The 25,418-nt window shown below is 34.0% G+C and overlaps 2 protein-coding genes across 3 annotated transcripts; both read right to left on the bottom strand.

Annotated features, from left to right (window-relative positions):
- Window positions 1-8,795: 8,795 nt before the first annotated feature.
- Window positions 8,796-13,032, bottom strand: LOC147537439 (dnaJ protein homolog 2-like). 2 transcript variants are annotated; one of them, XM_086639018.1, is made up of 8 exons: window positions 12,851-13,032; window positions 11,898-12,131; window positions 10,970-11,135; window positions 10,720-10,861; window positions 10,240-10,373; window positions 10,013-10,155; window positions 9,693-9,891; window positions 8,796-9,342 (listed from the first exon to the last, which is right to left on the bottom strand). In XM_086639018.1, exons 2-8 carry the CDS (start codon window positions 12,045-12,047, stop codon window positions 9,011-9,013), a joined length of 1,266 nt encoding a protein of 421 aa, XP_086495144.1. In that variant the 5' UTR covers window positions 12,048-12,131; window positions 12,851-13,032; the 3' UTR covers window positions 8,796-9,010. The 2 variants fall into 2 exon arrangements, with proteins under 2 accessions (XP_086495144.1, XP_086495145.1); XM_086639019.1 differs by having other exon boundaries at window positions 12,492-12,865.
- A 5,781-nt stretch (window positions 13,033-18,813) lies between these two features.
- On the bottom strand, window positions 18,814-24,479 carry CCD7 (carotenoid cleavage dioxygenase 7). The gene is made up of 7 exons (XM_086639017.1): window positions 23,662-24,479; window positions 22,380-22,508; window positions 21,637-21,768; window positions 20,576-20,848; window positions 20,356-20,441; window positions 19,410-19,721; window positions 18,814-19,115 (listed from the first exon to the last, which is right to left on the bottom strand). Exons 1-7 carry the CDS (start codon window positions 24,467-24,469, stop codon window positions 18,966-18,968), a joined length of 1,890 nt encoding a protein of 629 aa, XP_086495143.1. The 5' UTR covers window positions 24,470-24,479; the 3' UTR covers window positions 18,814-18,965.
- Window positions 24,480-25,418: the final 939 nt, after the last annotated feature.

The following is a 25,418-nucleotide window of genomic DNA, read 5'->3' as shown; positions in this document are numbered from 1 at the left end:
TGAGATTAGTTTAATCCGTCGAAAGAGAAGTCGAAGTGAATGAAATGCTTTACCTGTACAAGTTCTTGAAACAAGTCCAAGATAAGAAAGTTGGCATCTTCATAGTCATGTCTATTTCTCCTGGTGGGTTCGAGGCTGCCTATACAGTTTCAGATAAATTTTGGTATACTGGGACTATTACAGCTACATCCACTATCCAATGGATTCTCGACGACTCCTATGGTCAGTCATTGACATCCCTGATTGCAACTACTCCTTCAAAGAATGAAATTTTCAATTTTGGCTGTTGCTCGAAGGGGAAAATGTGAAAAAAGTTATGGAATTAGGAGTCCACAATTCTTTTTTTAGATGTCTCAAATTAAGAATTTCATTTCAAATGTATTGTAGAAAAATTTTCACTTTTTCATGAATGTTTTTTTTAATATTTTTAATATATGATGCATTAATTAAGTTAATTAAGACATTTGAGACTTCTCTCTCTTGGATTAATCCAGTTACTCTAAAGTATTAATGGCTAAATTTGATTGACTTACCAACTAAAGATTTAGTTGCAATCAAGTGAGAAACTAAATTAACAAATGAATTTCTGGAATAAAAGTGGAATCCTCGAATTACTTCAAAAAATGTTATCAAATAAATATGAGTCCATGTGTTTTAGGTCCAAAATAATATAAAAAAATGGAATAGGTTTCAATTTTTTGAGAAAAAGAGATTTTTGTTCTTTCTCATTTTGGTCCCTACTACCCTCTTATAGATAATATAATTTTCGTCAATATCCCAAATCAATTCCCTCCTATTTTTTCGTAGAATCCAGACCAAGTGTTTTGCAACACAAATTTTCGTGATTTAGGTTTTAAATAAGGAAACAATCTTACTTCTTTCTCTCTCTTACTTTCAAAATTAGAAAACAAATATATTTTTCTCTCTCTTCGAAAAAACGGAAAGAGTCCAATCCTCGAAACCTTAGAAATCGAAAAACCAGCTCGCTCTCTTCATTCGTCCCTTATGTTCAATCGTCAAACTAAAAGATCCAGCTGAAAAAATCGACCAGTTCTCTTCAACCTTGTTTCTTTTTGAAACGGTCAGGTTCTCTTCAAGATTTCGTGAGTTTTTAGAAACTTTTTGTTTTTTTTTCTCTTTGTGGGTGTAGGGTTTATGATAGTTCACCGATTTTCCGTTTTTGTTAACAAAATCGTGTTATGTATGATGAAAATTACTTTTAGGATTTTTGGATTTAGGATTTCTGTTTTGCTTTTTCATGGATGGGATGGAGAAAGATCTGGCTGGTTTTGAACCAGAAAATGTATATATTGATGAAATCAGTACATGATTGAAAAAATTTCACCTAAATATATTATCCATTGTAAATAATGTATATTGCTTAATACAAAATACATTTTGGTACTGTTTTTGTTAAAACAGTATATAAATAATATGTTATTTATTAGATATTTTACATCTTACACTGAATATATTCATTAACGTTATTCATTTGATACAGGTAAGTGAGAGAGTTGTTGATGAAAAAAGTGAACAAGAAATAAATTTGTTGAAATAGGTGGTTCTTGATTTAACTCGCGATTGATTTCATCTTCGCCATTATATGCATACGAATTGCATCCAACATCGTTGTAATTGGAAGTACCCTAGCATGTTGAATCTGGTTGTTGAATGTCTCTAATAGTTGTGAAGATATAGCAGTGTACGTATGTAAAAATTATTGATTAAGAAGTTGTTTAGGATTTATCTTAAATGTGCACAGGTAGATAAATTATGATTTGTCCACTAGAAATAATGTTTTCTTGTTAAAAAATAATGTATAATTTATGAACAGTTATCTGTAACTAGAAAACATGTTTTGTTTTGTAAATACAAGAACGATAATTATATGCTGAAATATGAAAATTGTTGAGATTTGATTATCTTTTACCGGTAAAGAATGAGTCTGCCCATGATGCCGGGTCTAGGGATTGAAAGAAATTGGCAACTTTTGACCCATCCATCTCTATCATTTGGGTAATTGTTAAATCGAAGTCGTGGTTTGTGCTTATACTATATTGACGAAGGGCGAATCGAAATGTTTTAGCATCACCTGGAAACAACTGACCAACTTGAGTGAAGATTTATCCCAACCATCTGATTTTAATAGGATTTTTGTGGGAGAGGCCCAAAAAATGGAGGGTAAATAAGCATTACCCCCAGCCCAAAAAAAAAATTAGAACCCAGTCCAAATTGTCAGGACAGCTCACAGTTTCCTGGTTTTTATTTTATTTATCCCTCTTTTACCCCTCCACGGGAAATTTCTGTGTTTTCTGACAATCTGACGGACGACAGCGAATCAATTAATTCCCCGTACATGACGTCATGTCAGAGAAACATTCAGATTTTCTGAAAATTCAAAAATGGCGCCATTTTTTGACGAAATTTCAGCCAATTTTTTTGGATCCCTCCCATTATATTTTGTTTCAACTCCTTCTTTCTTCTTATTTATACATCCAAAAATCTTCTTTTCATCATTCTTATTTTGTTTTTCACATTTTATCTTCTTCATCTCTTTCAATCTCTAAAAACATAAATTTTCTTTTCTTTCTCTCTCTAAAAGTTTTATTTTCTTATTTTTGGATGTCCATCATTCTTTTTTGTTTCACATTTTATTTTCTTCATCTCTTTCAATCTCTAAAAACATCAATTTTCTGTTCTTACTCTCTCTAAAAGTTTTATGTTCTCATTTTTGGGTGTTCATCATTCTTATTTTGTTTCACATTTTATCTTCTTCATCTCTTTCAATCTCTATAAACATCAAAGTTTTCTGTCTCTCTCTCTAAAAGTTTTATGTTCTTATTTTTCTTCTTCATCACTCTTATTTGTTTCACATTTTATCTTCTTCATCTCTAAAAACATCAAAGTACATAACCAAATGTCCAGTGCACAGAACCATTTCCGGTACAGGAGAAAATTCCCAGTTCAAAAGTGTCCAATACTAAACCAAATGACCAGTACATAGAACAATTCCCGATGCACAAGAAAATTCCCCAGTACAAAAATGTCTAGTGCATAACCAAATGACGAGTACACAGAACAATTCCCGGTACACAAGAAAATTCCCACTACAAAAATTTCTAGTACATAACCAAATGGCTTGTACACAGAACAATTCCCGGTACACAAGAAAATTCCCAGTACAAAAATGTGTAGTACATATCTAAAAAATGACCAGTACACTAAATAGTTCCCGGTACACAAGAAAATTTCTTTATACAAATCAATGAAATACTACCAAAAATGAAGAAATTTGTTGAGATTGGAAAGAGATCAGAAATAAATCTGGAAAAAAAGAACGAAATTTGTTGAGATTGGAGAGAGAAATATGTGTGGGAGAAAATAAATAAGAAATAAGAAATAAATCTGGAAAAAAGAACGAAAATGGCAAGTTGGTAAATTTTGTAATGGCAATTCTGTAAATTCATGGAAAGTACAAGGTTTAATGTCAGGTGCGTCAGACTATTTTCCAAAAAAATTCGAATTTCCCGGGAATTTTTCGATGGCAATTTTGTGAATTTATGGAAAGTACACAGTCTGATGGGAGGCGTGTCAGATTACTTGTCAGAAATTTTCGAGTTTCCCGGGAATTTTTCGATGGTCGTTTCGTAAATTTCAAAAAGAAGAAGGGTGTTTCGGAATTCCACCCCTAGCCTGACTTTTTTGGACCTGCCCCTCATTCTTTATCTGCAGTGGGCCTGATACATATTGTTGGGCTGATTTTGGGCCTTTTGCCCAACCCCTCATTTTAATATTATCTTCTTCAGTACGTTGGATCATTCTGTTGAAAATTTCATAATTAAATCCTAAACTACAAAGACAAAAATGAAAAAAATAGTCAACAGAAATTATAATGTATAAAGGAAAACAAAACAAGTATGATACATTTTGTATAATGTTTTGTAGTATTTGTATGTTTCGGTAAATAAAATGTTTCATTTTGTAAAAGACGTTTTTTTATGCAATGAAATATTAAACATGAAGAGTAAATAACGCATTATTTAGGAAGCAAAACAAGAATTAGTAAAAAAAATAGTGTACTTCAACTACATAATAACCAGAAAACACATATATGTTTTGTTCAATAAAAAACAAGTAATGTTTTGTAAAAATATTGTATTTCAGAATCTGTTAGAATAAAATGATATAGAAATCTGGTTTGGATCAGAAGATGAAGATAACCAATGATGAAAACATAAGTTTTATCTAAAGCTTAAAACTGATAGATAATGAAAATGAACTAAAAACAGGGAGATGATGAAAATATAATCGAAGTGATGAAAGGAAAAAAACGGATTTAAAAATGATGAAACATATGATGCATCTTAGAGAGAGAAAACTTATAATAATGAAAGAATGAAGATGTTTAAAGATGATATCGGTTAAAATCGTAAAAGGAAGGAGATGATACCGATTAAGATGAAAGAATTTAGATGTTTGAAGATGATGATGAAGAACAATGTTAAGTTGATTTGGGATTCGACTATTCTAAGCAGCTGAAGTTCTTCTCATGGATACAAAACTAACGATTTGATAATGGAGAACCAAATATGGATAAAAGATAGTGGTTTCGGTTGGTGAAATAGAGCTTAAGAAGATTCAGAGCTTCAGAAATGGAGAAACTATAATGGTTTCTGTATTATGAAATAAGGTTTCGGTTTTAGAGAAAAAAATTAAGGGTTTCGGTTATGGTGATGAGATTGGAGAGAGAAAATGAGAGATAAAAAAGGAAATAGAATTTTGGAGATTGATATTCAAAAGAGGATCCTACATATAAGGTCATAATGGGTATTATGATTAAATATGAAACCTAGAGATGTGTGTTTTCTATAGAGATGGACTCATTTGGATTAGATTTTCATTTTAATTAATATTTTGGCTTAAAATCCCATATTAAGGTTAGGCTTGACTAAAAGTGGGTTTAAGGGTAGGTTTTTGGACTATAAACCAAAAAATTCAATACATAAGGGTAAATCTTGAAAAAGAAAAAGAATATGAAAATAAGTTGGATTACCGATATGGGACTCTTAATTTGGAACGGACGGAGTATATAGACTTTTTTTTGTTGCAAGTAAATATTATAGATTTAGTTCAACAAAAAAAAAGTAAATATTATAGATTTGAAAGCTGAAAACAAAAAACATCAAGAATGGAGTACCATTTATTTAGTAAAATTTGTGTCAGTAAAGACGAACTAGAATTTTAGATTTTGTTGTATTGTTTGTTTTCGGTTGTTTTTCTCGTGCTCTTGGTTTTCATATTACATTCACCAAATTTACTTGGGGTTCCACCGGTAAAAAAAAAAAAAAGGGACATGAAAAGATAAACCAAAAAAAATCCGGAAGAAATCAACCATAATAGAGGAGAAATTCTTCACTTGTTTTGGATAGTCATAAACTTGATTTGTAGATAGAGAATCTGAATCTCGAAAAATCTCAAATAAAATTTGATGATGTCGGAAAGCAACTTCTCGTAAATCATCCTTGTACTTTCGAGTTACTGTTCTTACTTGTCGTCAGTGAAGAGATAATGGTGTATTTGCAAAGACACACTCTGACGCTCAAGTCAGTTTAGTATTGTCGGTTGAAAGTCAATAATCAGAAGGTAAGAATCGAGACTATTTTCAGGGCTAACCGGTGTTGTTAATAGAGGCTTGCATGACAGTTGTGAATTACCGCCTTAAAGAGGACCACATAAAATTTTCATTAGTAGAATCTTTTCCGATCATAGCGGATATGATTGCATCTTAAGATAAAGCAAACGGATATTGACAATATCTGGTTTTCCTCGTAACCGACATTTCTTTTAGGAAGAGCCGAGCTTAAGATATAGAAGATACTTTTGTATACCACATTCCAAGGTTCAGGTTACAAAGCTGACTCAGATCCATCCTTCTGTTGGATTTTAAGTCATGACAAAGCTCAAGGTACCGAGAAAACTCGCGTCGACCTTCCATATTAAAACTTAGGTGACAGAGTTCTTTGGAATTCACCTCTCTGTTGGCTTAGTCAAGGTCACTCCTACGTATTCAGGGATTCGACACGTGTCGCCCCAGTCAATCAGCTGACCTCTTCGAATGGTCAAGTTTGACTAGTATTTTGCTAAGCAAATTTGAAGATGAATCATGGGGAAAATCTCTTTTGGATTTGAGAGGAGGGAATTCTTTCTCTGTCTTGCACTGAAGCGGTGTGGGTAGTGGTAGTTCGACACCTTAAATTTGATTTAGAAGAGATGAGTTTCTGAATTTTTTATACTTTCTTACTATTTTATTGGTATTTTTCAAGGACAACAAATTTGAGTCCTCTTATCTTCATTTTTTCTAGAATTACTTTTGTGAGATTTGTCTCAGAAATACTTTGGGGGAATTCGCAAAGAAGTTAGAGTTGAAAGATGCAGATGAGAGGGGGAGAAGACAATGGTGATGGTTGAGGGGAGAAAAGAAATAAGAAAAAAAAAAAAAAGATGAACAAGAAACAAAGGAACAATTATACATTTACTTTAAGAGAGAAACTAGGATGTCTGACAAAATTTGGGTGCCAAAACGAAGTTTTACACGATTGCTGACTAAAATGGCAAATTGGTCACAAATTGGAATCAAAATGCAATTAACTTTCTTAACCATTTACAGATAGAAGTTTTTTATTAAAAAAGTGCTAATTATGTTCCTTTCAATCTTTTAAGTCTTTGGGCCACTGAAACACGAGGAACTCTTAGCCTTTGGACGTCGCTACAGATAAAAAAAAAAATTCTTTGCCGTGTATTATCTTCTTCCTAGTTTTTTTTTTATCAGGGAGACAAGAAAAGTTGGAGGCGTATAAACGACAAACATGCCGAATGAAGTAAGCTAGTTGTTGCGAGTTTATACTTTTTACTTCTCTATTTTTGTAACATTTTTATGTAGTCTCTTGTGGAATACCTTTGTCATCTAAATAGATTCTAATGTTCTTTCGGCAACAACAATAAAATAGATTCTAATGTTTGACCAAAAAAGATGTCTTTGGCATAGGAAAACCATTAGCTAGTTTTGGGACTGCAAGTTTAGCTGTCAATTATGTACCTACCTTTTCCTACCTATATAAAAAGCACAACGGTTTGGTTTAATGTTGTAAGTAAATTATGAGTCGTAACCTCACAATTTTATAGATCAATATTAGCTTTTGTTAGTTTTTGCTTTGTTAAAATAACAGACGAGTTTTAATAGAGTGGTTTATAAGTCACATAACTAAGATTAGGGTTATAAAATTCAATTTACAGGTAATTTTGCTGGAATCAGAGTCAATTTTGGTGTAGTTCGACTCGTCAAACTAAGAAATCGAGCACCCCATTGCATTTGTTCGTGAGTTGTTAACTTTAGAGCCAAGAAGCGCTCATATCCAATTCTGGATGAATGATATATTCAAGCTTAAAGTTTGGACAAAAAACTCAATTAGAACAGAGATTAAATGGCAAATTGGGCAGTTGATTTGGAGGTCAAATAATAAAGCGTGGAGTGTCGTTAACGAACAGCTCGCATGCGTCTTAGAGAGTGTGTAAGAAATCAGTTTTCCCATCTTAAAGGTGGAATATTTTTTGAGACTATTTTCCTACATTTTTTTTCTTCAAGAAATTGATTTCGCACGCTCAAATGTCCAACCAAACAGTGGAAAATCGATTTTCCCACATAATTTTCCCACGTACCAAATGGACCCTAAAGTTTGTTAATCAGTTCATCAAAGTATTGGTTATCATTTCGTTCTTAACTAGTCAATATTAGTCGTGCTTTTCTCACAAAAAGTGGTACTTATCTTCGTCCCTTTTGTAGAATAAGTATAATAGAAGCGTACCTTTTACTAATTCGGAAGATGAAAATGACATTTTATTTCTATTATAAAAAATGGGGTGCTTTTTTTCCTACTATAAGCAAATTTTTTTTTTTTTTTGACGATTGTTTTTTTTTTTTTTTTGAGAATCCTAGAGAACTCTGTCTTACTTTGGTGTAAAAAATGTACAAAGGTTGACAAAGAACAAATTTTATCTTGGCTAACTTGTTGGTTTGAGTGACGAATGTGACCAAGGTTGAAGACTCAAACGCTATCTTTGACATTATTTTCACAAATATTTTGCCTACTTCACAACATACAGGTCGTTATTTAGCAAAAACCTGACCAAGTAAATTTTGAAGATCCCAAGACATCGTTTGGCCATTATTTCTCCAATAACTAAAGAGTGTCCTTATTTCATCAAAAAAAAGTAAAGAGTGTCCACCCTTTGGTGGAGTGATTACACTCCTCAATCCCGTGAAGTCTTGAAATAGAGTCTCAGTAAAAAAAAAAAATAGTTTATCATCGAAATTTATCTTATATAATATAGACACTAAATAAATAGAAGTATTAATATATGGAAGCCCGACCCCTACTAAGATCTTTAAAAAAAATCATGATGTATCAATGTCACTCAAATGTAACGACCATTAGGGTCAGAATCCCCCAAAAAAAAAATTATTACAAGCAAGAATTAGTTCTGTACTTCCATTTATAGGACAAATATACAACACATGGACAAAATCTTATTTTTGTGGTTTTAATGTTGTCATCAACTAGTTTTGAAATTACAAAAGCAGAACAGTATCCACAGAAAGAAGTGTATTTGTAATAATTAGGTTGTATGAACAGTTTTATTGATATGAGCAAGTTTATGGGGATTTTTCAAGTTCCTTGAGACATGTCTCTGCCAAAACTCACCCCTTGGGAAGAGGTTAATCAAGAAACACATCTCTATTTGGCCAAATCCATTGACATTCTTAAAAAAATACTAAAATTTGTCAAAGATCATAAGATCTCCAAAAATCAAATATGCTGAAGTATGAATTAAGAAGTAAAATTATTTCGAAAAGGACTTAATAAACTAACAGATATCCATGAAAATAGTAATCAACCAGACCTAAGTTTTGAACCAGTCTATTATAACCTTAAACCTCTCACCTATAAGTCTCTTACTGCTGGGCACACTGGACTCTAGGACCTCCTGAGGATTCGTCATCATCTTCATCGTAAGCTTCCTGTTGCTGTTGCTGCTTCTTACGCCTCATTTCCTCCTCAATGTTGACATCGTGCAAGATTGTTTCTTCACAATCGTCGACTTCCATCTCTGACAATTTGGTGCTGTTTGGTCTTGGTGGAAGTATTTTCTCCAAGTTGCGACACTGGTCAGGTGACAGAACTCCGGGTTCTGGGAAGTCAACGTTGAACAATATGTATAGCCTACCCTTCATGAATGGTCTCTGGTAATGCGGCATGCCCTCATCGTTGATCGCCTTGTGCTGACCTGTACGTGTACTTTTATCATCAGTAATTACAACCACAAGCACCAAGCCTAATCCCCATATGGCAGCTCATAGCAACATTTGCCTTCAGTGAGAGTTGGGTGCTTTTTTGGTGTCAAAATCCAGAAATGCGAGTCTGACTTGTTTTAGTCAGAAGCACAACAAACATTCAGAAGAATCAAGATGCACGAGTCAGACAAACAAACATTCTGGATTCCAATTCTAGTCAATTCAGATCTCGAGTCGAATCTGGGATCTGAACTTACAAGACTAACAAACACCACCTTTATACTACAATATAAGAACATCTGAAGAGAGTATGAAAATGAAAATTGAGTTTATATTTTGTTACCAGGCTTGATGATCTCCCCAGGATTTGATTTGATCAGAAGTTGTCTGCCATCTAGATGGGTTAGAGCAAACTGGAAGCCACATAGAGCTTCAGTCAAGCTAAGTGAATGTTCCACGTAAAGATCATCAAACTTTCGCTTGAACTTCGGGTGCTCCTTCAGTTGCAACACAAAGACGATGTCTCCTGTAATTGTATCAGGCTGCAAATAGAATAATTTACAATGTTCATAAAATCCACAAGAAAAGCTAATACTTCCAAAATTAGAAGATTTCAACTTCAATTGATTTGATACAATGAGAGCATAACTTGTTTCTACTTACAGCTTCATCTGCTTCTCCCTGGAAAACGATTTTTTGTCCATGCTGCATTCCTTTCTCAACATGCACCTCCAGTACCTTCTTCTCTTGAGAAACTTTGTTCCCTTTGCACTGTCCACATTTATCCTTCTCGCTAATGACCTCACCTAGATCGAGAACGAATAAAAAGAGCATACAAATATGAGGATCCACGATTCCTTTAGAAAAACGAGTTGTGTTCAGTTAGGTACCTGAGCCTCTGCACTGAGGACAGACATGTTGCATCTGCTGGATCATGCCTGGTCCAATTTGACGAGTCGATATCTTCATTCCAGAACCTTGGCATCCACTGCATGTAGATGATGCCCCACTCTTCGATCCATTCCTGAAATATCAAGGTTTGAATCAGATAAAGAAAACCCAATTTATTGGTTTTATTCAATGTAAAATGACAAAATGAGTGATACTACATGACTATTTGGGAGAGAAGTCCATGGTCAAGTACAAGAATCAACCAACCTAACATTAAGTTTTGACTAATAACCCATAAGCAATATTCGGTCATCGTCTCTCTCTACTGAGAATAATTTTCAAATAAGAAAAATATAACAGAAGCCAGTAACAGAAAACGTCACATACTCTGGTTAGAACAAACTACTCTACAGGATGAGGTGAAAAGAACCCAAAGTTAATAATGATTCTAAAATCGAATGAGCAGAGAGAAGGCGTACCCTTTACACTTTGAGCACAACACGTTCCTAGAGAGAGAGAGTTTCTTCGAAGTTCCGTTGTACAAGTCTTCCAGAGAAACCTTCAGGGTATGGACAACATCCTCACCCTGTTTCTGCCTCTGTCTTCTTGAGCCACCCCCTCCTGTAAAATGTCAACCAATGAATTAGTAGACATAAAGAGTAGATAAACAGATAGAAACAGAAATTAAAATAATAAAATAAAATAAAACAAACTCAGTAGTTGCCTTACCACCGAAACCTCCTCCACCAAAAAACGATTCAAATATGTCAAAGGGGTTGTGACCTCCACCTCCGCCACCCATTCCTTCTTTAAGAGCATCTTCTCCGTACTGATCATATATTTCTCTTTTCTCGGGATCGTTCAGAACTTCATAAGCTTGAGCCAACTCCTTGAACTAAAAAACAGAAAAAATGGAACAAAATAAGAAGCTATTCTAGACAGTTATTATGACAATGAACGATTGCAAATGATTCACAAAAGAAGTTCATTCGTAAGACTAAGAAGTTTTCCAAATTCAACTATTTGGTTCGTTACCCTGAAAAGTTTCTTCGTCACACACTGTAACACTTGCAACATAATTTGTTCGTTGTACACATTTTTATGGAAATTAAACTAAATGAATTATAAGAAGTGAACATGCTAACCCAACAAAGAAAATAAGACATGGAAACAAATGAAATTTTTTTGGCATTATCTGAGACTAGCAAATTTGAAGAAATACTAAGGCCAAAAGAAGATGTGAATAACTAGAAACAGTTGGTCAAGTAATCCTATCGCATACTCCTGTCACTTCACAAGATACAATATAAGATTCTGTGATTGGCTGATTGCATCTAGTATGAACTAGCAAAAGATGGTGGGAAGGCCACAAATTGCCATTTAGCTCAAAGTCTTCTCAGTTCTCACTATATCTTTTTTTGAAGAAGATTCAATTAAGCGAAAAACGAAACTATACAAGATAAAGTCTTCTCACTATAACGTAACAACACCTAATGTATATGAGTACATTTTTCATACATCCCCCAAAATTCCATGAGAAAATAAGATCGTTGCTGAATAAACTTCAATAGTAAAATAAGCTGTAACATTCCAACAAACAACCCTTATCGGAAACACAGTTACTCTAAGAACACAAGTATTTACACATACTACTCACCTTTTCAGGATCTCCACCTTTGTCCGGATGATTCTTAATGGCGGCTTTTCTATATGCCTTCTTCAACTCATCTTGAGAAGCACTTTTAGGAACACCAAGAACCTCGTAGTATTTTGTGTTGTCACTCTTCTTCGGAGCACGGCCAAACATGATTGGGTATCCGTCAATCTACTCTTTGCTCAAAAAAACAAATATAGTCCACCGCCCCAAGAGAAGTGTACACAAGATGCTAAACTGCAACAAGAAGAGGAACTTTAGAATAAGAAAAATCATAACTTACAAAATAACAAGTTAGGAAGCATACACAAAAATAAATAAATTGTCACTCCTTCCAAAAAGTGGAACATTTAAATATAAAGAGGACTACCAATTAAAACCCTAGATGTACCCAACCAGAGTAAGAAAGATTATGGGAAGCATCTAAGGCAAAACATTACCAAATCAGAGGTCAAGAACACAACTAAAAACAAAATAGTTTTCTGAAGAAAAACAGACTATAAAATCAAGAAGGCATTACTATCAATAAGCAGATCAACATCAAAGTAGTAACAAAAACTCTTCTTGGTGAGATTCACAGTAGTATCCATCTCATACCTGAAACCCTAGCGGCTAAAGATAACAATCAGATCTGAAAAGATACTATACTGATTGAATAGTAATACCCACAACCAGAATCTCAACAACCCGATTCAACCATTCGATTTTAAAGAAAACCCTAATAAAACAACAATAAAGAGAAAAAAAAAGTGATCTTGCGAAATTAAATTCCCGAACTAACCTAAACCACATGATAAAAACTAGTTACCCATCAAAATCAGATGAAAAGGAAACCCTAAATGGGTTAACAACTGAGTGAAAGAAATCTGAAGTAAGATCTAGTCTTTTGAAGGATTTGATAGTCAGTTACACAGATCGAACGAACAAATTTGATGAGAGAGAGAGGGAAGTCTTACAGGTTGGTCGCAAGCAAGAGAGAGAGAGAGGCTCGTCTCCCTTTCAACTTTCGGCTAAAGAAAAGAGGGGTTTTGGTGTGGTTGACGAGCTTCTATTTATCGAAACAAAAAAGAGTAAAAATTAGAAAGACAAATAGAACCGCCTGCCACACGGGCTTAAAATACCCAACCCACGAGCCCTGGGGTTACCTCTGAATTTATGGTACATAAGGAGATTTGCTTTTTTGACCCCTTTCGTATAATTGACTTGCTGTTTGGACTCCCTTTTTTCAGTGTTGCACTTTGGACTCCCTTTTGACAGAATATTTCGGAAATATTCCATCTCTAAACTTATACTTCAAAAAAAAATCTCAATTTACCCTTACATTAATATTCCGACGATGACCAGATCGCCCCGTGGCGCCTATCGACGGAGCTTGAAACCCTTCGTGTACGCGCAAGAGATAGACACGCTACAATCCAGTATTGTAGACGGAATTCGGATCAAGTTGCCCACTCTTTTGCGGATGCAGTGTTAACCCCTTAATTTGTCTAGTATGGTGGTTTAACCCCCTTTGTTGTTATTTCTTCCATTTCAGGTCTTTGTTGTAACGTTTATGTTATCTCCGGAACTGGGTTTTGTAATCTTTTATCCATTTTATAGAATGGTTTTCGCTCCAAAAAAATATATATTACAGTTTGGACCCACTTCCTCCTAAACCACCACCATTGACCGCTCCTCTCCCCTTCCTTCTACCGTAATCAGCTTTTATTCTCTCTCAAACTAAGGGTGGGAAATAAAATGGTGGGTTTTTCTTTCATTTCTACGTGTCTGTTTGCTTTCATTCATTTTCCATTATTTTTTATCATCAATCAGGATTTGTTTTCATCCATTTTGTTGCTTTTTTTTTCTCATCTATTATGTGGAACCAAACATGGGTATATCCTAATTGAATTCTTATTTTCAATCACCAATCTCACATTTCTTTTGAAGTAAAAATTAACAACTGGTTTGATTTTGGAATAACTTTTCAATAGTTAGTGAGCAAGTTTGTTCTTTTATGATTTGTTCTAGGGTTACTGTTTACTATTATATTTTTGAAAACTGTTGATTTGTTTTAGGGTTACTATTGATTATTTTGTGTTCTCTTAAAATACCTAGAGCGAGAGAGAGATGAAGTTGTTGATGGTAATTCGGCTTCTTCTTTTTTTTTCATATTTTGAGCTTTGGAGATAGATTTGAGATTTGGATTTCAGGTTTTGTTCAATATGGATTTGAATTTTTTGAGTTTGGGAGAAAAAATTTTGTTGTTTTGCTAAGATTATGGGATACTACTCACTGTGTTTGCTAGTTTATTAATAGAATCAAATTGAAAATTTTGGATATGGGATTTTTTACCATGTTTGTATAAACCCTTCTCAATTAAAATCTCTCTTGATCTCCCATTAACTTTCTCTTTCTAACAAGACCGATTTTTTTTGTATACTTTCTCTTCGGACACGAAATTGAGGGTTTTCCTGTTGCGGGCTAGTATTCCTGACTTCCGATGGTGGGGTGGTTTCCCATGGTGGTGGTGGTTAAATGTAATTGAGAAGGAAAAGGTGATGGGTAGTAACAAATTCTACTCCTGAAGTTGATAATGGAGTTGGGTAATACTACCATGAAGAAGGGTGAAATAGTCCAAAATATATTAGGGCAGTTATATTTAACATACTTTTCTCAAAAGGGAGTCCAAAATGCAACGCTGGAAAAAGGGGGTCGAAACAACAAGTCAATTATAAGAAATGGGGTCCAAACAGCAAATCTCCCCAGTATCTTATATGGACAACTATTTTTAGACCCAATGTAAATCCATTATGTTTGATTTTATTGATTCTGATTTAATAAGGGGACAAGATTACAAGGTCTTAAATATTAAAACAGTCATGAATCTGGGAATCATTAACTAATACAATCTATATCTATATCTACATGACGAAACAGAACTTGTTTTGCTGACTGAGATAAAATGAATGCTAGGTGACTAAGACTACATAAATACCTCATGCTTAGTAGGACAATTATTTAGAATATGAAAAGATGTGAGCTATTTGAAATATGAAAAGTATCAAAAATTGGTGTGGGCAAACAAAGTCATTTCAATTTTGAGTTCCACATTTCCTCTACTTCATTTGACCTTTCATCGGAATGAACCAACAATATCGATCCTGACTTTTGAGGGACCCTAGGCGAACGCATTGACGGGCCCCCCAACACTTTAAGTTGAAAAAATGATTTATCGATCAACACTTTATCTAGGTTATTATTCTTTTGTTCTTTTCGTAGTGAATTAATCAGCTCTAGACTGTGATTTAATCAAATCTTGATCGAAGTTTTTTTTCTTTGTTTTCTCGGAGCCACGTAAATTGGAGCCATAACAATCTAGAAATAACAATAAGAACCTAAACATAAACAAAATATAAAAAAACAAAGAAAAATCAAAGAAAGAAAAAGCTTACCTCTATGTAATTGTGTAATAAACACTCTAGAAGATGAAATAAACATGTGAGGTTGAAGCTTAAAGAGAAACGAGAAAAGAAATTATAAGAATACGCATTTAATTTAATTTTTGTTGTTCTTTTATTTAGGTTTATTTTATGCTTCCATGAGTTCTTAGTTAAGTTTAAAATGTTATGACTTGTTTTTGTCCTTTAAACTTCCTATTATTTATGGAGTGTTTAATGCGTTTAGGTTCTTTAGTCAACTAATTTACCAACTCTTCTACCTAAATACACTTGATGTATATTTACATAAACAAATAGATATAATAATACTATTAACATATAAAGATTATAAAAATCAGAGGCCTCCTAAATTTTAGGGCCCTAGGCCCTATTTTCTTCGTCTTCTGTAAATTTTAGGGTCGACCCTGGCATCCAAAGTCCAAACCTCCATTTTCTTTGTCTTTTGTAAATTGAATTCTCTTAACTATATAAATCCATCTATGACCCATTGAAACCATTTATCTCCATTTACATCTCAAAGTCAAATCTCTCATCTCTTATTGAAACTCTCACTTTTAATCCTCAGTGAACATTAATGTCATCTTCTTCCTCTTCTAGATCTATTTGAACATCACCTCCACAACTAAGACTGCATATATAATACAACACAACATGATATATTTGCAAGAGGATAGCTTCTTGTTGGTTATTGAAGATGCAGTAATATGTATTTTTCTTCATTACTTTGGTGTGGTTTTGCTGATTTGGCTTGGACCCTTCCTTTTGAATATGTTTTTTATTTGTGTTTTTCATATGAGAGATGTTATCTCTTTTTATTTTGAATTAAGTTTTAGTTCTTAATTCATGGCAATGGAATTACATGCAATAGGGTACTGTTGTTTGTCTAAGAAATAACAAATGACAACCAAACGAAAGAACTCTTATTTCTACAAAACGAATTATTAGTCGATCAAAGATTAGATCTTCTCGAAGTATTGGATGAGGCGTTTCCTTATTCACAAACATACGCCCTCGGGACACCCCAACCATCAGATACTTTAGTATGCTTTTCTTCTTTTATTTATAACAAACAACCCCCAAGTCTTCACCAACACCCCAAAGTACAACGTACCTTTTACTGTTTTTTTTTGTTTCCCTCTCTAATCTCTATCTCCCTCATGTTATGGCTACGAAAACCCAATCAACTTTCAACTTCAACTTCTAACGATCGAGAAGAAGAAAATGAACAAAGTGATGAAGGAGAAGATAAGGATTCCGATGAACCCTCAAGAAAGTTAACCCATTGAGCAAAAAAATCTGAATTTGAAGATGACGGTGATGATAAATCAAATTTTAGAGACGAAGTATGTCCTCTCGGAAACCCAAACCAGCTCAAACGAAACCACCTTCCAAACACCCATTTGAGGTTGATAAACTATAGACAGTTGGTGACCATGAGGAAGAGGAGGAATCTGATTCTAAAGATGTTGAGATATACCCTCTAAAACCTAAACATGAGGATACTATCATGAGTCCTGTTAAAGCAAAACCAACAACCTCTAAACGCCCATCTTAGGGTGACAAAACGGAGTTGAAAGCAAAGGAGAAGAAAGTTGATGGAGGTGGTGGAGACAATGATGAGGAGGATGAGGAAGTTGAAGAAGGATAAAAACCTAAGAAGTGGTTCCAGAGATTGTGGAGTGAAGAAGATGAGCTTGTTATACTAAGGTCTATAAATTACTACAAGAAACAATGTCCGTAAGTAAACTCTAATCTTAAAGGATTTCTATACAATATTCAGGGATATCTACATATTAATGTTGATAGGAAGCAATTAGTAAACAAGATTAGGAAGATAAAGAAGAAATTTGTAAACAATTATCGAAAAAGAAAAATCCACTATCATGAAGACATCTGAAGCTTTGAGCTTATGAAAGAGATATGGGTATGTCAAGAAGGAAATAACATTAATGATGTTGGTGGTGGAAAGCACCCTAAATGTATGAAGGAAATGATGTCTTTGTATCATTTTTAACTAGTGAATCTTTTAACTTATCCAATAATACTACTGGGACAAGTCTGATGCTTGAACGTGTGTGTTCGTTTTTTAATTCGAAGGCTATGAGATTTGAAAAATATTGGATTGGGAGTGAAAAAATCAGAACTCAAGGCTTTTTAAAGAGGGGCACAGTACAAAAATAACAAATGAAGGAGGTATTGAAGACACCCAAGTTATTTGGTTCTTAGGTATAAGACTTCTACTTTGAATTTTTTTTTTTTAGGAGCTTCAATTGCCTCTTGGTTAATTTAGTCTAATGTTTCAATGTCTTTGTTAGTAAGGTAATTTGATATTTGTTTCTTAGATCTGAGATCTATAGGGTTGAAACCAACTTACGTTTGGATGTTTACATTTTGGGGTATGAGGTACTTTGGGTAATATTTTGTACTCTTTTTGGATTGGAGCAATTTAAGCTATGTTAGTTTCACTGTTAAGTAAACGTATAAAAATAAACCTTCTTCTTCTACAAGAAAATACGATTTTTACCACTTCATTATCTTATTTATCAAACCCTATATGGATCGTCATAGTCCTGAATAATATTTTTCCTCGCTAGTTGTTTTTTAATAAAATCGTATCTTTACGATTGATTATATTGTTTATCCTTTCAAATTTAAGAGAATTATGGTTTATGTTAAACTATTTGTTAAATAATATTATTTTTTAACTAGAAATGATCTCAAGTTATTTCATTATTTGTGGATATGTAAAATGCTTACAAAATAAAAATGAAGAACAAAACAAAAACCAAGGAAAAAGCCAAGTTGCCGATTTTGTGGCAACTTGGCTTCTAGTTTGCCACTTTCGTGGGATAAAAAAAGTGAGAAGTCAGAAGGATACTTCCCACGAAATCTCACAACATAAGCCAAGTTGCCAAATTTTGTGGCAAGTTGGCTTCTGACTAGTCATTTTTTTTTTGGATTCCCACAAAAATCTGACATTTTTCCGTGAGATTTCTACGAAAATCTGTCCATTTTCCGTGGGTTTTCCACTAAACACAAGCAGATCTCTTGTTATAGAAATAATGTTTGTGGTTTGTAACATTTTCTAATCCATGGTTTCTAGGATTTAGTTCTACAACTCATAGTTGGGAAAGATTTAAACCATAATCTAAAAAATTTGAAAAAAAAAATGTTGAAAATCAAAGTTTTATGTTGGAATGAACATTATCTTTCTCCTTGTGAAGATTCTTCAAGAATTTCCTTTTTTTTGTCTGATCATGATCAACAGCGTCTCAAAGTTTATTCTCACTTGTGATGAAGAAGAAGAAGCGCCTAGGGTTTATGGAATAAAAAAATGAGACTTAAAATAAAAAATTTGATTTTTATAGAGCATGAGTTTAATATATTAAAGTGATGTCTCCTTAAAAACTGGTTTCCGTATAAAATTTCTAATGTTTCCATTTGTCCATATAAAATAGTCGTTCACGTAAGATGTTTGGTTGTCCATATGTTGCCCACCGTATAATTAGTTAAACGTTTAGTTACGGCCCAAGAGTTTCACAATCAAAACACCACTGCGGTGAATACACATGTATATATAAGTGCATGTTGAATGTCCTTGATCTCTGAAATCTCCATGGCTTACTAAATATCATGAATCATTTGCTGCCCAATATCCATGAAAGCCCAAAGGAAAATTTAAATGCTTAGGAACTTCAAGCCTTGCTATAAATGTATCACTTTTGCCTATCTTCTTGGGATTTAAAATAACCAAGTAGCACCTTTGTATTGCTACTGCATACTGAAACATCAACACCAAAACTTAAGTCACAAAACTAAAAACAATGATTTGTGAAAGCCCAATTCTAGTTATGTATGTTCATTACAATCTCTAATTTTGTCGTTCGACTAACATCACTCATTCACTTGGAAGAGCGTCAAAATCTGGACTGTAAGACCAACTTTATCCTTAACTTTTATACTAGTTGGGCCTGGGCAGTAAAATCAAAGACAATATCAACATGAGACGAATTGGATGGTAACATTATCAATGATACTAGAAATACAAGAATATAAAACGATTTTGATTTCATACCTCTATGACTAGAATGTATCCATCATCTTCATGAATTCCTTTGGGGACGAAGACTGGCTCACCGATAAATCTTCTCTTTCCAACTGACCAAGTGGAGACTACTCCATTGGAGATATCTAACTTGGCTATTGTATCAAATGGAAAATATGGCAAGTTTTGACAAGTAGAAGTGGTCGCTGTATAAATAAATTGACTCCTGGTACCAGAGAATCGTGGGTTAATTGCAGGAAAATCTGAAGGTTCATTCCAATTGTTTAGGGCTTCTACTTCACATTTTTTATCATTTCCATCCTCATTTAATTTGATAGAAACCTGCATTACAAGTTATGTTTCTTATTATCATTTACCAATATGATACTATTTGTAGTTAGATATGTTAAAACCTTCAATTTACATACCAAAAGATACATCAAAACTCATCGGTACTAACCGAGAAGTTAGTACATCAAAACTCTAAAAAAGGCAGCATCCTTCCTAGTTCCATTCAAGTCGAGTCGAATGTGTTTTTTAAGTCATACCTAATAGCTCTAGCTTCTATGCCTCTTTGTGTCTCAGTATAAGGGTCATAGAGAGTGTTAGAGCACATTGGGCCTAATTAGCTCTGTCTCGCAATGCCTATGTTGAAGTTACTCGACGCTTCACTGTCACAAAGCTAGGTACAGAGTAGAATGTTCTATAGGCTTCCCCCTTGAAACCAATTTTAAGTGGGATTCATGTGGAAAGGAATACCTCTAGTAAGGATGAGGGGCGTCTACATAAATTACCTCATGAAGTCTTCGTATATACTTGAAACACTAATTTCGTTATCATGTTAAAGCCCGTCAATCCTAACTCTCTTTCAGAACCGGCTTTTAAGCCGAAAAAAATGATTATCTGCCGAAAAAATGATTATCTGCCTTCAAATTCTAATGTCCAAAAGATGTATAATAATGATAACAGAGAGTACCTTTACTAGGTGGGGTAATAAATCCTCATCACTATCTCTTGCATTCATAAAAGAAGGGTCCAATTTCCCCTTCTTCCAATCATACCCTGTATGCATTTCAAAAAACAAGATACTGCCTTTAGGATATCAAAGATATAAGTTTCTATCATAACCCATGAATCAAATATGTCTTAATAACACAAAAAATATACTATATATTAATTAGAAGAAGAAATATTACCGAACATCTTTTGAAAATTAAACCATCTATAAGAACAAACAATAATGTGAATTTGAAGGTTTAACTTTCCATTTTGATCAATCTCCTCAAATGCATTGCCAATATGTAATGCCCACATTTGGGAAGGTGCTTCAATGGCTACTTTCCAATCTCTTTTGATACAGACTTTACTTGGAAATCTCGGAAGCAAGTAAATAGGGGATGTTGATTTGTTTGAGTTTACTGATAATGCAGATATCATTGGAGATAATCCACTTAATGCCAACATTGATCCTGCAATTCAAATGTATGTCATTTAAACAATATTTAGTCATAACTTATCTCACTCTTTCTCTACCTTTCTTTACTTAATAGGAAGCGAAAAAGGGTAATTTTGGGTAATAGAAATCGAAAAAGGGTAAGACGGGAAAGAATAAAGATTTGACAGTTTCTTTTTTTTGTTAAGATAAATTTGACAGTTAGATTGGTGAAGTTGTTAAGTTTGGGGAGCAAGAAGTCTATTGGGCAAAAGTGAAGGTTAAATGTTGTGTTAGTCAAAAGTGGAAGACCATTTATAAAGTAAGGTTTTTTGAACTTACCCCCTCACAATTAATTGGTAATTGAGTTTACCCCCTTCAGTAATTGGTAATTGAGCTAACCCCCTTGAATTTAGATTTTTTGTCAAAACTACTAAGGATATGTTTGGTATGTGATAATAAAATCAGAAAGTAAATAATATATAAACAAAATCAATCTTTACTAATCATATTCCTGACCAAATCAAACAATAAAATGAGGTAGAATCTCTAATATGAATCATATTGAAGAATAGTTGTTCTTGGCAGTGGCAATTAGTTCACGTACGCCAAACATAGTCTTTGTATTTTTGTCACTAATAGTAAGTCCAAGGGGGTAAGCTCAATTACCCATTATTAAGGGGGGTTAACTCAATTACCAATTAGTGAGGAGGGGGTAAGCCCAAAAAACCCTATAAAGTATACACCATAATCTTAATATCATGCTTTAGAGTAGAGGTTGGCAAATAGAGAAAAAGAGTGGTCAGGAATTAGGGTTTTGAATACCTGTTACATTAAGTTTAATGCGGTTGGCAAATAGAATATAGTGAGTCTCTGTGAAAGCCCAATCGTGGATCATCAAGTGGTCGGGAATGTCAAATTCTTGTTTTTGTAATAATTTGAACTCCGAGTCATATTCTGTCGAAAACCAACAAACATTGTGAAATGTCAAAGATGTTGATAACTTGACACGACATATAAAAAGAATAAGAAAATGTTGAACCATTGAAGTTGAGATAACTATTTTGAAGTTACATAAATAAAAGCAACTATAGAACTACAAGGGCGAAATAGTGAGAACAGAAAAGAGGATATCTGTCTCCCGTTTATCTCATATGATCAATCGATCATGTTCCAAAATCCTAAATCATCTTCATGCATGTCCTATAGACATGTTTAAGAATGAAATAGGGCAAAATGTATATCAAAGTTGAACCAAAAACACCTCTTGAGTAGTTGAGTTGGAGGTTGGTTATATGTAATGCCCCAAGCCTTAGCAGTTGTCGATATTGTCCCCTCTTTAATCACCTCACACAAGTATGGAGTTTTGTTCTTGGCGAAGGCACCACAGGCCTACCCAAAAGACCTCGGTACTTACTAAGCTTGAGCTTATACCTATAGTCCAGTCTCTGGATACTCTTGCGAGCAATGTGGGACTATTACATTATAGAATATAACAAAAAGGAGCACATTAACAAATAAGTAGTTCATTTTACGAATCATAATTTCTTGTTATGTATTATATATACCATAGAAAGTGAATGTACTATGAGGAAGCAACATATCTTCTGCATTGCATGAGACAAGTAGAAGTCTGTCTAATAAGGGATCAATCTTGTAATGTGATAACAATCTCTTAGGTGGCATCTTGAAAATCCCTGTACAAAATAAAAACATGAAGAAATGTCTGTAAATCAAACTTTTGTTGCATTAGTTTTTTGTCAGGTAGCTATTAGTATTAACAGAGATTGCATCGATCTGTATTCGGAATCATATCTTCACAATCATCCAAGAGATATTAACTGTGAAATTATATGAATGCAAAGATAAACTGAAGTAAATAACTCGAGGGTTTAACGTGGTTTCAGTCGGAGAATCAATAACGACCTACTACACCAGCGAAGAAAAGCAAAGAGACAATATTTATTATTCGTCACAATTGTGGGATAGATTGGTCACGATGACTCAATGTAACTCAACAATAATGTAAATAAAACTATTCCTATGCATAGAGTAATTAGGTATGTAAGAATTCTAAGGTTCTCTTTTAACATAATTACAAGAAAACTAAATAATATATCAAGGATCTTTAAATATCTTGTTTAGTTGCATCTTTGTCTTAGGATTTGAATCCTTCTCGATCAAACATATAATCTAATACCGCCCCTCAAGTTGGACCACGAGACTTGTAAAGCTTCCACCTTGATGAATAAACTTGAAAAATATCAATGTCATATTTTTTTCTTGCATTTTTTTTTTACTTTTTGGTTGTAAAGAATTGTTGGGGATTTTTCGGTTTAATGTTGTGGGAGTTAGAAATCTTTTGTTTAGTGGGAAGGTTATAATTTGATGTATCACTAACTACATGCACTATACATATAATCATAATGTTTGGACTTTTTTCTTTTATGTAGTGTTTAATTATGTATGAAATAAGCAAACTCAAAATAGAATAGTTAAAGGGGTCCTTTAATGGAATCTACTATTTAATGGACTTTTTTCTTTTACGATTCTCGCGGTCTCGCCTATTTAGGTGGCGAAAAGGTCGCCGAGTTAGCACATGATATAAATAAAGAGTTAGAAAATGCGACCTGACTCATATATGTTGCTAAAGGGCGCATGTCATAGGGGTGTATTATGTATGTTGAGACCGAGCATACATCTAAACATGCATGCACAACAGTGTTCATCTTCATAACTTCTACTATCGTGCAAATACGTGTCATCTAATAAAAAAATATAAGAAAACAAACTAGATGAATTTTTTTCGTACATATTTGCCCGAAATACAAGAGGGTATGCTGCACTCACCAATAAGAAACGGTTTTAACACTTGAGCAGCCAAAGCCCAAAACCCACCGAAAGCCTTTCGGACGTTTTCGTCGACAACATCATTTCCCGGGGAAAATCCACAAAAATCAAACTTCCCAATTGTATCTAAACACCCAGATTGATCAATTTCATAAGGAAACCCACCTTCCCAAAAACAAAGTAATCTATTACTCCATTTAACAATACTAGTATTAGCTACATTTTTCATAACTTTGGTATTTCCAATTTTCTTGCCACCTTTTAAAACAGAAAATGGACCACGATGAGTAAATTTCCAAGTACCAGATTTCATGTCAAATTCTTCAATTTGAGCTTCTGTTTTAATGTATTTAGCTGAAAATTTTACTTCACCAGAAACCCCATTGATACTAAAAGCTCTAAGGTACCCATGACCGTCTAATGGGTGAACTGTTGATCCATGGTCGTCGGAGAAGATTCCTGGTCCGGTTAAATAGTAAGTTCCGGTGGGAAAATCATATGGTATTTTACCGTCTATTGTACAAAGGGTAACTGGATTGACTGTTTCCGATCGTTGAGATACAAAGAGGAATTGGTAGTCCCAAAAAGCTTCAGTTTCCGATGATAGTGCTGGTGGCGTTGGGGGCGGAGGCCGTGGTGGAGGTGGCTGTGGTGGAACCAGATTATGGGTTGCTGCTGGGACTGCAGTGATGGGTACACCCCGGTGTAGTTTAGTTGGTGGCTGGAGTTTTTGTAGCGTTTGTAGTTTGGCTGGTGAAGTTAGGAGTTTGGAGGGAAAGATAGGTTGAAAGGAAATAATTGCTTGCATTTTTTTTTTGGGTTGTAAAATTTTGCTGGGGGATTTTTAGGTTTATATTGTGGGAGTTTGAAGTTTCTTTGGTTTAGTGGGAAGGTTATAATTTGATGGATCACTAGCTAAATGCACTATACATATATAATCATAATGTTTGGACTTTAGTTTTTCTTTTATGAAGTGTTTAATTATGTAGCAAATAAACAAATTTAAAATGGAATAGTTAAAGGAGTTGTTTAATGGAGGCACTGTCGCGAGTCATCACGTTAATAAATAAATAATGAGTTAGAACGTACGGGCATTTGAATTGTGTACCAATGTCCATAAAACTATAATGTTTTAAAATATTGTAATTTTATGTCCCAAACAGATAACAACATTTAAAGAGGTTGAAATGTCCTGAACTAAGAAGAAAGACATTGAGGGACATGTGAAGTTTCCCAAATGAATAGCAGTAAAGCACTGACATTTCAGGACATTTGAAATACCTCAATCGAATAACTAGGTATTTGAAAACATTTCAAATGTCTCCAACTAATAACACATATGCCCACTAGGGTCGTGGATGGGCCAGTGCGAGCAGGGCGCTCGCACTGGACCCACCACCACAAGGGGCCATTTAGTTCTGTATATTTCGTCAAATTAACGTATTTAGTGAAGCAAGAGTAACATTAGAACATTGAACTGATAGTAGCTTAGTTGGAAGTTACATGATTTGTGCACAATAGGTCTTGAATTTGACTCCCACGAAAAGCGTCTTGTGACAATCACAGAGCAACCCCATTCATTTGGGTTCGTCAATGATTTATTATAACATTTTTTTAAGCAAACTATTTCAAATTTGTGATCATTACTTCGCGTGTAAAACTTTTCTTTTACCTCAAACTTGTATAAATAGATCCCGATTAAAATTTGACATTGGACCTCAAAATTGTCAGCCAGGACCTTGATGTCCACCATTGTC

The sequence above is a fragment of the Eschscholzia californica genome, unplaced genomic scaffold (assembly GCF_041429995.1).
Source record: "Eschscholzia californica isolate CP2 unplaced genomic scaffold, dmEscCali1.0.p SCAF_5, whole genome shotgun sequence".
In the NCBI taxonomy this organism is placed as follows: domain Eukaryota; kingdom Viridiplantae; phylum Streptophyta; class Magnoliopsida; order Ranunculales; family Papaveraceae; genus Eschscholzia; species Eschscholzia californica.
Note: the sequence above shows the minus strand (reverse complement) of the source record. Positions and strands in the feature narration are given on the sequence as shown.